General features: G+C 37.6%; 1 protein-coding gene across 1 annotated transcript in view; it reads right to left on the bottom strand.

Moving 5' to 3' along the window:
* Positions 1–3,355: 3,355 nt before the first annotated feature.
* LOC119781572 (fibronectin type III domain-containing protein 5-like) overlaps positions 3,356–14,355 on the bottom strand; it is a 36,188-nt gene continuing 25,188 nt past the window's right edge. The window contains exons 3-7 of the mRNA XM_038282069.1: positions 9,507–9,608; positions 4,942–5,044; positions 4,769–4,858; positions 4,521–4,687; positions 3,356–3,793 (exon numbers count right to left, since the gene is read on the bottom strand). Of these exons, the coding sequence (XP_038137997.1) occupies positions 3,752–3,793; positions 4,521–4,687; positions 4,769–4,858; positions 4,942–5,044; positions 9,507–9,608 (504 nt within the window). The 3' untranslated portion in view covers positions 3,356–3,751. The remainder of the gene's footprint in view (positions 3,794–4,520; positions 4,688–4,768; positions 4,859–4,941; positions 5,045–9,506; positions 9,609–14,355) is intronic.

Raw genomic sequence — 14,355 nt, 5'->3', positions numbered from 1 at the left:
GCAGCTTAGGCGCCCTCTGCTGGTAAAGTAGGACACCTGCAGATCAGTCTAGGCGTTAGAGGCTTTTAAGTGGCTTTTTAAAAACGCATAAATGCTGTCTGTCAAGAAAAATGAAAATGTAGTGTTTTGTATTAAAATGGCTTCCCTTCATGACAATATTTGCTTCACCAAATTGTTGTATTTTTTTAATCTGCAAATCTTACCCTTAGTCTTGAATAGCTTATTATATATTTAAAGAGGATTTGGTTTATATTATGACAAATCAACATAAAAACACAATAATAAATTAAAATTAAGGTTAGAAAAGGACATGATTGTGTTTTTATGATTTAGATCAGGGGTCTTCAACATTTTCCAGGCCAAGGACCCCCGATGCTGATGGCGAGATAGAGCGGGGACTCCCTATTTATATATATTGTATGAAATTGTGTTATATCATGGAGTCATGTAACGTTAGTAATTTCATCCTGGGATTATTAAAGTATTTCTGATTCTGATTCCTCATTGATGGTACAGGTGTTGTGAATGAAACCGTGCCCAGATTGAAAGAGCTCCTGTGTGTCACTGAATGTGTGCATTGATGACTGAAAGACATCTTCTGCCTCCATTTATCTGTGTACCACAGTGAGTTAAATTAATGTTAATGTGGATTTAAAGACATTTCAATTAGAGGGAAAAATTACAGTGGGGAATATAAAAAAAAAATGTAAAAAAGTCTAATCAACCAAAACATTTGCGACCCCCAAGCAGCACCTCCATGGACCCCCTAGGGAAGAAAAACTAGGGAAGAAAAACAAAGTTATATAGGAAAGAAGGTTTTAGCTCATAAGCTAGTGAATACACTATTTAGTTAGCCAGAATGGAAAATGAAATAATGTGTTATGTGTTATGGATGCAGCAATCATACTGACATTACAGTTGTTCAGCAGGAAATCCATGAAACCCTTCACAAGGAGCCTTTACCACAAAGATTCAAGGCAAAATGGTGGCTGTCATAAAGTGTTGGATCCAAGCATATATTAATGTGCACAAATGTGCAAAACTGCATTTGAAATTAAAGCAACACTGTGTAACTTTAAGCCACTCAGGGGGCTAGGCGTGTTACTTCCATGTTTAGTTCCCCCTTGAAACAGTTTTGGAATCTGATAGCAGAACACGTTCATGGCCGCATTCAGCCCTCTGGGTTAAATCCTACATCAGAGAGCCAAAAAATGAAACTCCAAACTGTTAAATGAACTTCAAATCACAACTGACAATCAAAAAAGTAGTGGTTATTTTTGTGACTTGTGTTGTTTTTCCTTCCACTCAACTTTCCATCAATAAGCCTGGTCAAAACAGCCCTTAGCCACAACTTTTGATGACTTACCCTCCTGTCTTCTGAACAGCTGTTAATTCCCCATCAAAAAGTATATAAACATGGTTAGCATCACTGTGTGCAAAGAATCAACATTAAATATGAGCTTAATTATTCATTTATATTGCTGGAATAAAATTACCTCCTGGGATTTTCTATTTCAGAGAGCTATAGCGGACCTGCTTCAATTTTATTGTTTCAATGTCGAGAAAAAAGAGTGTGAAGCTGCTTTCCTCTAATGTTCTGTTGTACTTTTAGGTTGAAGATTTTCTACATTTATAGAGTTCATGTAAGTATCGATTAAAGACACAGAAACAGGAATAAAAAAAATAATGAAGAGTGAATTTTGTTCCATTATTGTTGGAGGCAAATAACACATCTGGTGAATAGAAATTTAAAGAAAAGGTAATCCAAAAATATAACTTTGAAAAACCTTTTCAGAGTATCTTTGCTGTTTTTTTTTAAATAAAAAAAAAATCTTCATGTATTTTTTTTATTTCTTTTTACAATGTATTTTTTTAGTGATTTTATATTTTCAAATGCTATTTTTTGAATTTCCTTTTTCAGATTAAGTTTTACGAATTGCATTCTTTTCTAATTGTGTTTTATATATCACATTCTCCTCACTTAAGGCGCAATACAAACACTCGCTCTTGATCAGTAAAAATGATGCTCATGTCCATCCAGATCATCTTCGCTCCTTCCTCTGGACTCTATAGGAGCGGGTGGTTCTATTGGGCTTTAAGTGAGGTGAATGTAATCTATAAAACACAATTTGAAAAGAATCTAGAGTCTAGAGGAAAGCCTGCCCCCAGCAGTGAGGAGAATGTGATCTGTAAAATTTAGTTTTGAAAAAAACATTGAAAAATAATATAGAAAATGTTGAAAAAATTAAATAAAAATTGAAAAAATAACATTGAAAAAAATATATATGTATAAAAACTGAAAAATAAATTAAAAAAAATTACCAAAAAGTAAAATTATATTTAAAAAAAAAAAAAAAAAAATGTAAACAAAAAAAAAAAATAAGGAAACAGCAAAGTTTCTCTCAAAACTGTGTTTTTTTTTGTTTTATTTTTTTTGTAGCCAGGGTGCCATTCCGAACTTAGTCCCGCCCACAACGTTTGAGGTCGGGAAGTTCGGTCTGGCATTGCTCAACAGTAGTGCGAGTATGCTAGCACAATATCTGGCAGGCCAATCAAATTGTCAGGGCGGGCTTTATACAATGATGGACAGATGATCAACAGTAACTTAATCAACCACGTGACCAAAGCGCGCTTGGGTGACAACAACAATGGCTGCCACTGGAGAGTTGAGGTGAGTAGATTCTGCTATTAGGTCTGTTCTAGAAGATATCGACAGCAAATTAATTTTAAAAGAGGAACAGAGAAACGCGATCACGGCTCATCTTCTTATTCTAGGTGTGCAACTGCACGCTTTGATTTTTGTTGACAACTGTGCGTCGCTTAACTCCGTTGCTCTTATTGGTTGTAGGTCTATCCAATTGAGTGCAGAGGCATTTTTTACCTGGTTCGTTCGAAACACGCCCCATAATCACAGCTCTATGGAGCAGTATCAGACTCATATTCTGACTAGAATTGAGTAGGACTACGTCAGGCTAATTTTTTTGATTACTTTGATATGTTTTTAAAATTTTCATTCATAGATATAGATTTATTATCTTTTTTATTTTTGTAAATTTCCTTTTACAAATTCTGTTCTGTGCACCAAAGATTGAATGAAATTCACTCCATACTTTGTCTAGAAAACCCCTTAATTGCTCTCTTATCGGTCGTTACATGAATTCTACAAACATTGAAGCTACACAACGGCCTGAATAAAACCTAAAGCTAAGAATACAATCGAAGACAATTCGCTTCCTATAAATATTATTTCTAATTACAACTTGTAAAATTATAACATATTTTCTCATCTTTAGACTCCATGCAGCAAAATAAACCCTTTTAACGAGATGAATGTCAAAAACTGTGAAAAAAAATGCAAAAATCTCAACTTGATTTAATGAATAATTTACAGTGTAAATTCACCACCATCACAGCAAAATTACACTCAAAGTTCATCACTAACACTTCGGATGCATCTCCATATACAAACCATGATGAAAGCTGAACATTTAAATCACTGTTGATGAAACATGAGCTCAACTAATCATTTAAGATCGTCCATTACTACTATTTCTAACCCTGAAACATCAACAGCAGCAGCAGCATTAGTCCATGAGAGCTGGAGGAATTCTCTTCTGCCACTAGAGGGCAGCACTGAACCATTCCTTCATCTGCAGGTATTTTACATCAGTTTGGGGGCCTCAGCAGGTCTTTGTTTCCACATGGGGAGGGTTGTGTCCATCCTCCTCCTGAGAAGAAACGTCTCCAAGCATCAGACTCTGATGATGCTGATGGAAGAAGAGGCTCGATGTAGCTGAAAAACAAGATGGAGGAAGGTGAGGACTCTGACACAAAACCACAAATATGAGACTAAAAGGATAAAAAAGAAACAAACACACGATTGGGAAAAGGTCAAGAGGAATTAATATTTTTGTAGGACACTGGAGGTGATAAAATTTCAGAAACTGATTGTCTCTGAACTTTCAACTTCTCCATACACATTCCTGCTTATCTATCAGGACTCACATTCAAAAATGAAAGATCAAGGTTGACTAAGCATTCATTTAGAATGTTTCAACCACAGGCAGAGTTTAGATCTACAACTTTAGGGCCCAATGGGATGGAGAAATGACATAGGAAATAAGGATATATGGCTGTAAGGAGAGAAAGTAGGGGGGGGGGGAATGAGAAAACATGGAAGGAAAAACAAGGATAGAAGACATATTATGGAAAAGAGCAAGAAAGGAAGGAAGGAAGCAAGGAAGGAAGGAAGGAAGGGATAGACAAGGAGGAATAGAAAGGATGGAGGATGCATTATAAGGACACATACAGATTGTATAATAAGGGATACAGTTTTTCTGGTTGCCTCTTATCACCAGATGTCTGCTATCAATGGTATGTCCAGTAGGGGGAGCTGCAGTGACATGTGACCCTCAGAGTAACTCCGATATCTCTGCTGCAGCTACTAAAGGCTCCTCAGAGACCACCAGGAACATATCTTCAAAACAACAGAACAAGAGTGGGCTCACAGAAGGCCTCACCCTGCTGCTGCGGACGGCTCCATTGTGGTAAATGGGTGAGCTGCCCGTCGACGTGTTGTAGTAGGAGGTGCTAGCCTGGACCAGCGGCCTCTTGGCCTTCTCCTTGGTGCCGTTAGAGTCGTTGTCCTTGATGATGTCGTACTGCCGGCAGAAGAGGGCGATGACGGCTGGCGGTGAGGAGAGCAAAGATTAAAACATGCAAACGGAGGCGCTCGCCCAGACGTTTAAGACAAGAGGTGCAGACTGACCGGCCCACAGCAGCAGCACTGTGGTGATGATGAGCAGCTCTCCGGTCTGCAGGTGAGGACTCATCCCCAGACCTTCCATCGCCGGCTCGTCTGCAGACACAGGAAGTCAGGCCAAAGTCAGGCCAAAACATCGACACCGTCTCGAGACTGTCTTTCTTTTCGTTGGTACTTACGGTGATCCAGGACTCCGACTGGATAATGGTCGGTTCTCTCCAACGTCCTGAACTGGACGGGACGGCTGGGTTGGCTGTCGCCATGGAGGCCGACAGACTGCACCTACAAAGGGTTAGAGAGTGCTCAGTCGTACAGAAACAAAGAGGAAGAGGAGCGAGGAGGCAATGGCGTTACGTAACGTCTGGCTCCGGCCGAGCGTTGGTTGGTTCAGTACTTATTTAAGCTGAAGACATTTCTTTGGCCGAAATACTCCACTAAGAAGAACGCAGACAAACAAAATAAAGAGATTTGGAGATAATCATATTTTCTAAAAGCTGTCTGAGGAGTTTCACACCAGAAATTATTCATTCAGACACTAAGCTTCCTCACAGAGTCCTCCTACATGCTTCCATTAGCGTATTTAAAAGAAAAGTCTTTGGATTAAACCCCAACCGTCCAGCATGGATAATAACTCCGCTGGGACTTTCACCTCTTTTTAACCCCCCAGAACCTGGCGAGACATCAAACTCTTCGCCTCCGCAGCTCATCCACCTGCTGACGTGAGCAATCAACCTGAACTGTTCTGCTGAGCCGTTATGGATCCATCCAAACCGTGGCTATAATGGAGACATGATGGAATGCTCAATTTAAACCCGCAGCAGTAAAAACTAAATGAAGAAGCGCCACAGATACACTTAATTCAACACTCCCAGTTAATTAGAGCCAGTTAGTGAGACGGAAAGCACTTTGTCAGCTAATAAAGTCTCATATTGGCCTTTTTTTGAAGGGATCGTTCTCCAATTAGGATGTTCTGCAGTGAAAATTCCTCTGAGATAATCATCTGATGAGGAACATTTAGATTAAAACACTGTTAAAAACCAGCTCCAAAATGATCCTGTTTGCTCTAAAGCAAACCAAACTGACTTAAATAAAGTTCAAACTTCAATCAGGGACTAAACAGACAAGTTTATTCTGCTTTTATGACATATAACTGTTTAGTTTTTATTCAAATTCATAGTCAATATTTAAAGATTCAGGTCCAACTTTAGCAGTGGTTTGGCAAGGCTTCAAATATAAACAGATGTCATTTTTTAAGTCTTATTTTAAATTTAGATTCTTATGTCATTCATTTAATATTTTCAAGCATTTATTTAAGCCAGAGAAGCTGGAAGAAGAAGAAGAGCTAAGGAACAGAAAAGTGACAAACCTGATTCCATGCCAAATTGAAATATCTCCATGGTAACCGGCTAGAAACCACACAAACCAGCTTTTATATGAAGCCATAAGGATAACAAAGAAAGCATTTTATGCAACTGTACAAGAAAGTACTTGGAAAGCAGGTTGATTTTAGAGGACATGATTATGGCGCTGCTCTCTGCCAGCTGGGACGGACTGACTGGGCTCGGATCACAGCATGAAGCCTAGACACCCACACATGCTAATCAGAGGACATGTTTCAGCCGGAGAACAGAAAATGCTGGTAGTCTCACCATGTTTGATGATCTTGCTGATCTCTGTGATCTAATCTGATCTTAGGACTAATTAATAAACTAATTAACAACCAAGATAGAAAACATGTGAGAAGAACCTGCTCAACACCAACGGAGTTCTTATCGTCGGTAGTGGAAATAGTAACAGTGTTTGTAGTGGTGTTAGTAGTATTGGCTGTTATGTTTTTCTTTTGATATTCAGTTTTTGCTTTGCTCTTTGTTTTCTAGGTTTTTATGGTTTAATTCTTATTTTGTTCTGTTCTTTGGGTTTTTCTTAGTTACTGTTTCAGTTTTGGTTCTTATTTCCTTTCAAGTGTTCAGTTTTGCTTTACTCCTTGTTTTCTAGTGTTAGTGGTTTTAATTAGGGATGCACAATATAATCGGCCCCCTATCGGTATCGGCCTGTATCGGCCTTAAAACTGAATATCGGACATCGGCCACCCCACCGATATTTAACCCGATATTTGATCCGCTTCTGAGTTTCTAAAGTCTAAAAAAAAAAAAAAAAAAAAAAAAAAAAATACTACCTCTTCTTCCTCAAAAACTTCTTTTTTACAGACTTAAACACTTCTAAAGACTTAAAATATCACAATATCTTCATATGCTGATATATTGCCATTTAAAAACACCATATCAATCTCTTTTACTAATGAAATATTGCTATATGTCATCGTTATGCTACGAAATCCCCTGAAAATTCACGAAATTTTGCCATATTTTTATATGTAGATATATTGACGCGGTATCGATCTATTTTACTAACAAAATCTCACAAGAATTTGCAAAATATCACGAGAGTTTGTAACAGAACGATGAAATTTCATCAGATTTTGAAAGTAAAATAGATCGATACCGCGTTTTTAAAAATCAACACTGGAAAAAACATCTAGAAATAGGAACAAAACTTAAAATAACTATTTATCCTTCATTCGAGTAGTTAAATAAGATGATTTGCCAATGGGATGAGTATTTTTACTCCCAATATAAGATAATTAGATAATATGCACTTGAAATAAGACAATGAAATTGTTTTTTCTTATTTAAAATGTAAATTGTCTTGTTCCATTGGCAGAGTGTCTCCCTTATTTCCTCAATTCAAGGCAAAATACACTTATTTTAAGAAAACAGGACTTATTTAGATTTAAATTTTTTGCAGTGAATTTGATATAGCATATGAAAATATATTTGAGTATATTATTTTTCAAAGTGTCAGAAATGGATAACAAAACTGCTATTTTCAATGACTACTTATTTTTGTCCAGCTTTAACATCGATATCGGTTATCGGCTACATGAGTTTAAAAATATCGGCATATCGGATATCGGCCAAAATCCCATTATCGTGCATCCCTAGTTGTATTTTTATTTTGCTGTGTTCTCTGGTTTATTCTTAGTTACTGTTTCAGTCTTGGCTCTGTTATGTTTTTTTCTTTTGAGTGTTCAGTTTTGCTTTACTCCATGTTTTATAGTCTTAGTGGTTTAATTCTATTTTGTTTTTTCTGGTTATTTTCAGTTCTCAGGTTTCTATTTGTTGCCCTCCGCTGCCCTCTTGAGTTCTCCTTTTTTCTCTTGCTCCTTTCTTGTTTCTGCTCCCAATCTGCTCGTTAACCACCTCTATGTTTCAGTCTCCTACAAATACTCTGTTCTGTTCTTCTTTGCTGGGTCCTCGTCTAACTTCGTCTCACATGCTCCAACTTCGTCTCTCTGAGCCTTCCTCCTTGAGTTTTGATTCCCTGATGTCTCCATGGTTTTCTGGTTTGTTTTCTTCTTATTTTTTCATGTTTTGAATTCTTAAATTTTGGACTCCTGGTTTCTTGTTTGTTTTTCTTTTGGACTTTGTTTTCATTTTGGTTTTTGGATTCTTGGTTGACTGTTTGTTTGGACTTTGCTTTTTCAATTACCCTTCATTAAACCAACCATAAATTCACCTCCTCCAGCCTGGCCTCTGCTTTTGGGTCCTCAACTCTCAAACAAATCCTGACATTGGTAATATTACCAGTAGTAGTGGCACAGAGAAAGTCAACTATGAACTGGCACAACATTGGCAGTATTGGTAGTAGTAGTGCTAGTAGTAAAAGTGATATCACTACTAGTAGTAGTGGTAGTAATAGTTGTAGTATTTGTAGGATTAGTGTTATAGTATTAGTAGAAATGGTATTAGCAGTGGTAGCAGGAGTAATAGTGGTAATAAAAGTAGTTTTAGTACTTATAATAGTGGTAGCAGTAGTGTTACGAGTGGTAATGGTAGCACTTTCAGTGGTAGTAGTCTAGTAGTGGTAGTGGTGGTGGTATTAATAGGGGCAGTGATGGTAGCAGAAGTTCTAGTAGTATTACTAGAAATGGTATTGAAGGTAACTGGAATTAGTATTAGTGGTGCTGGTAACAAAATTAGTATTAGTGGTGCTGGTAACAAAATTAGTATTAGTGGTGCTGGTAACAAAATTAGTATTAATGATTTTACTAGTAGTACTATTCCTAGTATAAGTGGTACGGGTAGTATTAGTAGACACAGTGTCTAAAAAAATAAAACCTGAAAACGTAAAATCTCTTTTTGATAAAATTTTTTTTAAAGGTTACATTTGTAAATAGTGTTGCAACGATAACGATACCAGTATCTGGCAGGGCCCTGATACTGCACTAAAATGGTGGTATCGGTATCGGCGAGTACCGTCAAATAGGGCACCGATACCATTTTGAGGGCCAAAAGTAATAAAAAGTTCTACTGGATTCACTTTGTCTTTTTCCTGCTTCACAAAGGTAGGCAGCAGCTTGACGAAGCCATGATGGCCATTATTTAACATCCAAGTAGAATGCAGTTCTTCATATACACACACATCAGTTTCAAACAGATGGTATCGGTATTGTATTGGTATCAGCCAATACTGCACAGCCAGGTATCGGGACAAAAAATGGCATCGACGCAAAACATATTCTTTACAAAATGATGGAAAATTCACTACATATATTTGCTCTGCTTATTTTAAAATCCTTTGGCTGATGGTATTTAGGACAAATTAGGGACTCAAAAGCTGACAATAAATCCAATTTTTAGAGAACTTCCTGCATGTTTCATCTGAAATGTGCTCCAATCTTCACCTGGACGCTGTAGTGCGTAGCCTCATCCAGATCCCACAGCACACACCCGCGACTGGACGTGTTCACCTCCCGTATGGAGCGCTGCATCAGGCCGTCCTGCCTCTGGAGATACAAGAAAACAAATACGAAAAAAATCAGCTCATCCAAATCAAGTCTAAAAGAAATTTCTACACTCCCACCGAACAGGATCATGATCTCTAATAAGGCAGGGGGAAGGGCAATTTTCAGCTCAACTAGAAAACATTAGAACGGGCTTTCAGGAATCCAATTTCCTTCCTTTTCTGGTTGATTGAACACATACCTGATGGGGAGGATTTTACTGAGTGAGGAAGACTCAGATCCAGTCATGCATAAACCCCGATGAGGATTCCGGAGTTAAAAGATCATGGTTCTGGCATGTACTAGTTTATATTCAGCCTTCATTATCTCATGAATATGTGTAAATATGTTCTCTTGAACATATTTACAGGCTATTTGAGCCTGTTTCCTGTGCTAACATATCAAAACATGAGTAAATGTGATATTAAAGATGTTCCAAGTCACCATATTTTATTGAGGTTATCAGCTGCTGGCATGAAATATGTTTAGAGGAATCAAGGTAAGGTTTAATTAAACATTAAGGTGTAGAGCGGGGGATGGGTGCATTACGAAAATATTTGAACTTGACTTGCTTAGTTGACTGATGTATTTAATTACAAATAATCCGATCCAACATTTATATCTGAAATTGGTCCAATATCTGCCAAAAAATGTAATATATCGTCCCTCCTATTATATTGGCATGTGATAAAAGCTTTGCTTTAGTTTGAAGTATATGTAAGTCATGGGTTAATTTGAAATGGGTCTATAGTTCTCATCCCCATTTTTAGAGATTATCTGAGTAATATTGTTTAATCTTCCCTTCCACGCTACAGAATGATTCATGCTGATATTGTAGCGTGTCAATTTTCGGTATTGTTCATTATTCAAAGTGCAATATCGGTATTGCATCGGAACTAAGTAGTTTCACCCCTAGAATTGATGTAAACCTGTATTTGTGAGTTTGACTGCTTGAAATCGAGTGCTACAGATTCCTTAAGGCCAATGGCGGTACCGATTATTTATTACCGATCCCATATATGTGCTGCCAATTTTTAATCCTGATAGTTATTTTTTTTACTCCATTTGACAAAAAAAAAACCAATATATGTTAACAAATCGTGACACAAGTGTCTATTCAAACAAAAAAATAAACATTTATTTACAAATCAAAGAAAACATAACTGATAAGAGATAGAGGGATAGGCAATGCTCACGTTTCATGGGATCTCAAAGCATGGCTGCTGATTGGTTGATAAATTGAAAATGTATGCAGGTATCGGCTGATGTTAATACGAAAAAAAAAAATGCTAATATCGGCCCAGAATATTAGCTGGCCAATATATCCATCTACTTCGAATTTGGAAATTCAGAGTATCCTGTTTTATCACACAGAAATTAAAAGAAAGTCTGGCCTTATGGAAGGAAAACTAAAAAAAAAAAAAAAAAAAAAAAACTCTGTGTAACCTTTGACCTATTGGCTTGATTGAAGTTTTATAAGTGATTTTTTTTTTCCAGGTCAATATTTAAGAGTTGGTGCATATCAATGCTCCATGTAGGATGCCCGTCTCATCACCTCACCTATGTAACAACATGTGAACCAGAGCTTACCTTAAACCCCAGACTGTCAAGGTTAGTTGTGGTTTGGTGGACCCAAATGCAGAGGCATAGGTGAATACTTGTAGTTTTAATGAAAATGGTTAACAAAGGCAGTCCAAAAATCCAACTAAAAATGTAACAGACCAGAACCATGGAGACTTCAAGGGAAAACACGTAGAAGGAGCCAGGGAGAGATGAGGGTAGACGACTACAGCGAAGACAGGACCAGCAACAACAAGGAACCAACAAAGAGTGAGAGCAGAGGGAGAGCATAAATAGCTGACAGAGACAAAGGGAGGGCTAACGAGCTGACAAGGAGCAGGTGTGAGGAGACAACGAGGGAGCCAAGGGGAAAGGAACACACACACACACAAGAGGGCAACAGAGGACAACAGAAAAACATGAGAACTAACATAAATCTAGTAATTACAACAAATAGGCATTAAACCAATAAAACTAGAAAAAAAGGAGCAAAGTAAAGCACAACATAAGCAAAACCATGACACAGACCTAATTAAGCTAACAGTACACTCACAACACATGTCATCTCAAGGCACTTAACAGTTCAACCAAAGCATACAGTCAAATTGATTCAAAGTTTTCTATCTGAGGAAAACCAGTTGATTGCGTCGACTCATTGACTCGGATGCAATTCCTCACACTAAGCATGCTTGTGACATAGGGATGTCCTCGTCCCACCAACTGAAAAGGAAAACAGTTTTTGCTATGACAACAAAGCCATGCCCCATGTGCCTGGCTGTAGGTCTGTGGCGCAGGTGGACATGAAATCAAACATTTGCCCCTTTCTCAAAAAAAATGCATGCAGTCAAATAAAACTATTTTAAAGAGGACCGTCCATTTTGGAATTAATTTGGTCTTTTTTTTGTGATTTTCTGTCAGTGTGAAAAAGCTGCAGCTATCTAGCTGAGCTGACATTCGGAGGAAAGTGTTTCCTCCACTACTAGTTGGCCGTTACACCCGCTGTCAGATTCCCGCGAGGCTGCACTGATGCAGAATCACTATTTAAAGGCTGAATGGTCCACTCGCCTTACCCACTGTGGGCTTTGGGACGTTCATCAATATGGCGGACCTTGTGCAAGAACACGCAAATGAAGGGTTAATGCTCAGGGTTAGCGTTTAGGGATTCAGCCGAAGTGTTGACGATGGCTTGTAGGTGGAGCTAACAGTATCAGGTCTAGCACTCCTAGTAGCTAAAGGTTGCACAGCGTTGCTTTATTTTTAAAAGAAATGCATTTTTTTTTACATCCATCATTATATGCTTGGATCCGGCATCCCGTTTTCGGTAACGGCTTCATGTGGAAGGTGTCTGGGATTTTTTGCTTTACAACTCTCAACTCGGCAAATTCCAGCTACTTTTTTCCTTCTACTGAACTTTCTTTTAGTGCATTACAGTGCACTAAAAGTAAAAAGTAACACAGTGGCTAAAATTACTGCAGTGCTGCTTTGACAATACCCTAGAGTTTAGGATAAGAAACACTATTTCCAGCTTACTAAGCATTGAAGCTCACCCCAAGGTAACTTCATAAACTCCTGTCCTCTGGATTATAGGTTTCGTTATATCAGGCCAGCAGAAAGTTTGGTTCCCCATTTAATAAATGTGTCTGCAGAGAACTACAAGCTGAGGAGAAGTCAATAAATAAAAGGGCTGACAGGAAGCTTGAGGCTCTCCAGATGTCTGAATCAGACCGTTCCCTGGTCCTCTGGCAACGTTGCAGGCGACACATCAGCGAAGGAGGTTTTATTATCTCTGAGCTCAGAGACCTCACTACATATATTAGGAGGACTTTAAAAGGTTTGTTAATCAGCGACTCTGCAACAAGGTCCCACTTCAGTGAGAGAGGGGAGCGTCATCTAGAAGTACTGTAGAAGGTCTAATCGACAAAGTGCAGAAAGTTGGAATAGATAAATAGATTGGAATATAGAGGTGCTTCAAAATAAATTATAATTTAATCTAGCTCATTTAGTTCAGTGCTTCAGTTTCAAAGGCAAAATTTGATTGAAACGTATCAGGAAATATTTCACAGAGGTGATAAAATCAAAGATCACCCAGAAAATCGCTGACTGAAGGCCATTAATGAAGAAACTGGCTGAAAGTTTGGTGGAAGGAAAAACCGTATGATGAAATCAAGGTTTTGGATCGACATCTTGTCAAGCTACGTGCTTATTCTGTATACGTCTGTAGATGGATATGTTTTTTTTTAGAACACTGACATTGCTGTCCCTCATTTTTATAATTAATACATTAGCAGTGCTATTTGGTTTTCTCTATTATTACATATAAAGATGAAATGATTAATTAGACACAACAATCTTCCCCCTTCCCTCCTCCCTCCAGTTCTCCTCTTTGTGCTTGTAAGCCTCTAGTAAGCTGCTGGGTAAAGCGAGAGAGCACTAAAACTATAATCCTAGAGAGAAGAGCCTGATGATTATATGTGATGTGTCCTTTGCACAATAAACTAATGATTTTAGGGTTGAAGATATTATTTTTAAAAAGGTTTTAGAGGCTACACAGAGCTGCACAGACTGAGCTACATGGCCCCTTCCATGTGCAAGCTACACTGAAAAAAACATGCAGCTGTTTTTGTTATTTACTTAATCATATTTAGTTACTTTAACACAATGTTAGCAGAGTGGCACATACAATTATTGTGTTAAAGTAATTGAATATGATTAAGTAAATGCCATTATTTATTCAGTGTATAAATAGCTAACAGTGTGAAAATATGAGCTGTGAGGTCATGTTATCGTGACCAAATTTCTGATTTGTAATCCTGGGAATCCCCTCCTTTGCTGTAAGCAATTCTATTTTCTCCTTCCACTAAACTTTCTACAGAATGTGTTTAACCCTGTAATGCCAAATGTATCATATTTGATACATACGGTTTCTGAAATGTTTTGCGTCTGACACCTTTTGCATAATTTAATGGTAAAAACTTTGCTCAAAATCCTACTGTACACAATCAGATATACCTGATAACAGCCAGTAGAAGACTACACAAAAATAATCTTGACTTATCACATTGTAATTGATTATTAATATCAAAAATGTATTTCTGTTTTTTCTTTTAATATATTTTGTTAAAAGGCCAAATAAGGACTTCAAACAAAAAAAGTAATTTTCTGTTTTGTTTTATTCTTGGATCAGGCTTTA

This window comes from Cyprinodon tularosa, unplaced genomic scaffold (assembly GCF_016077235.1).
Source record: "Cyprinodon tularosa strain WSP-4 unplaced genomic scaffold, ASM1607723v1 ctg18, whole genome shotgun sequence".
In the NCBI taxonomy this organism is placed as follows: domain Eukaryota; kingdom Metazoa; phylum Chordata; class Actinopteri; order Cyprinodontiformes; family Cyprinodontidae; genus Cyprinodon; species Cyprinodon tularosa.
Note: the sequence above shows the minus strand (reverse complement) of the source record. Positions and strands in the feature narration are given on the sequence as shown.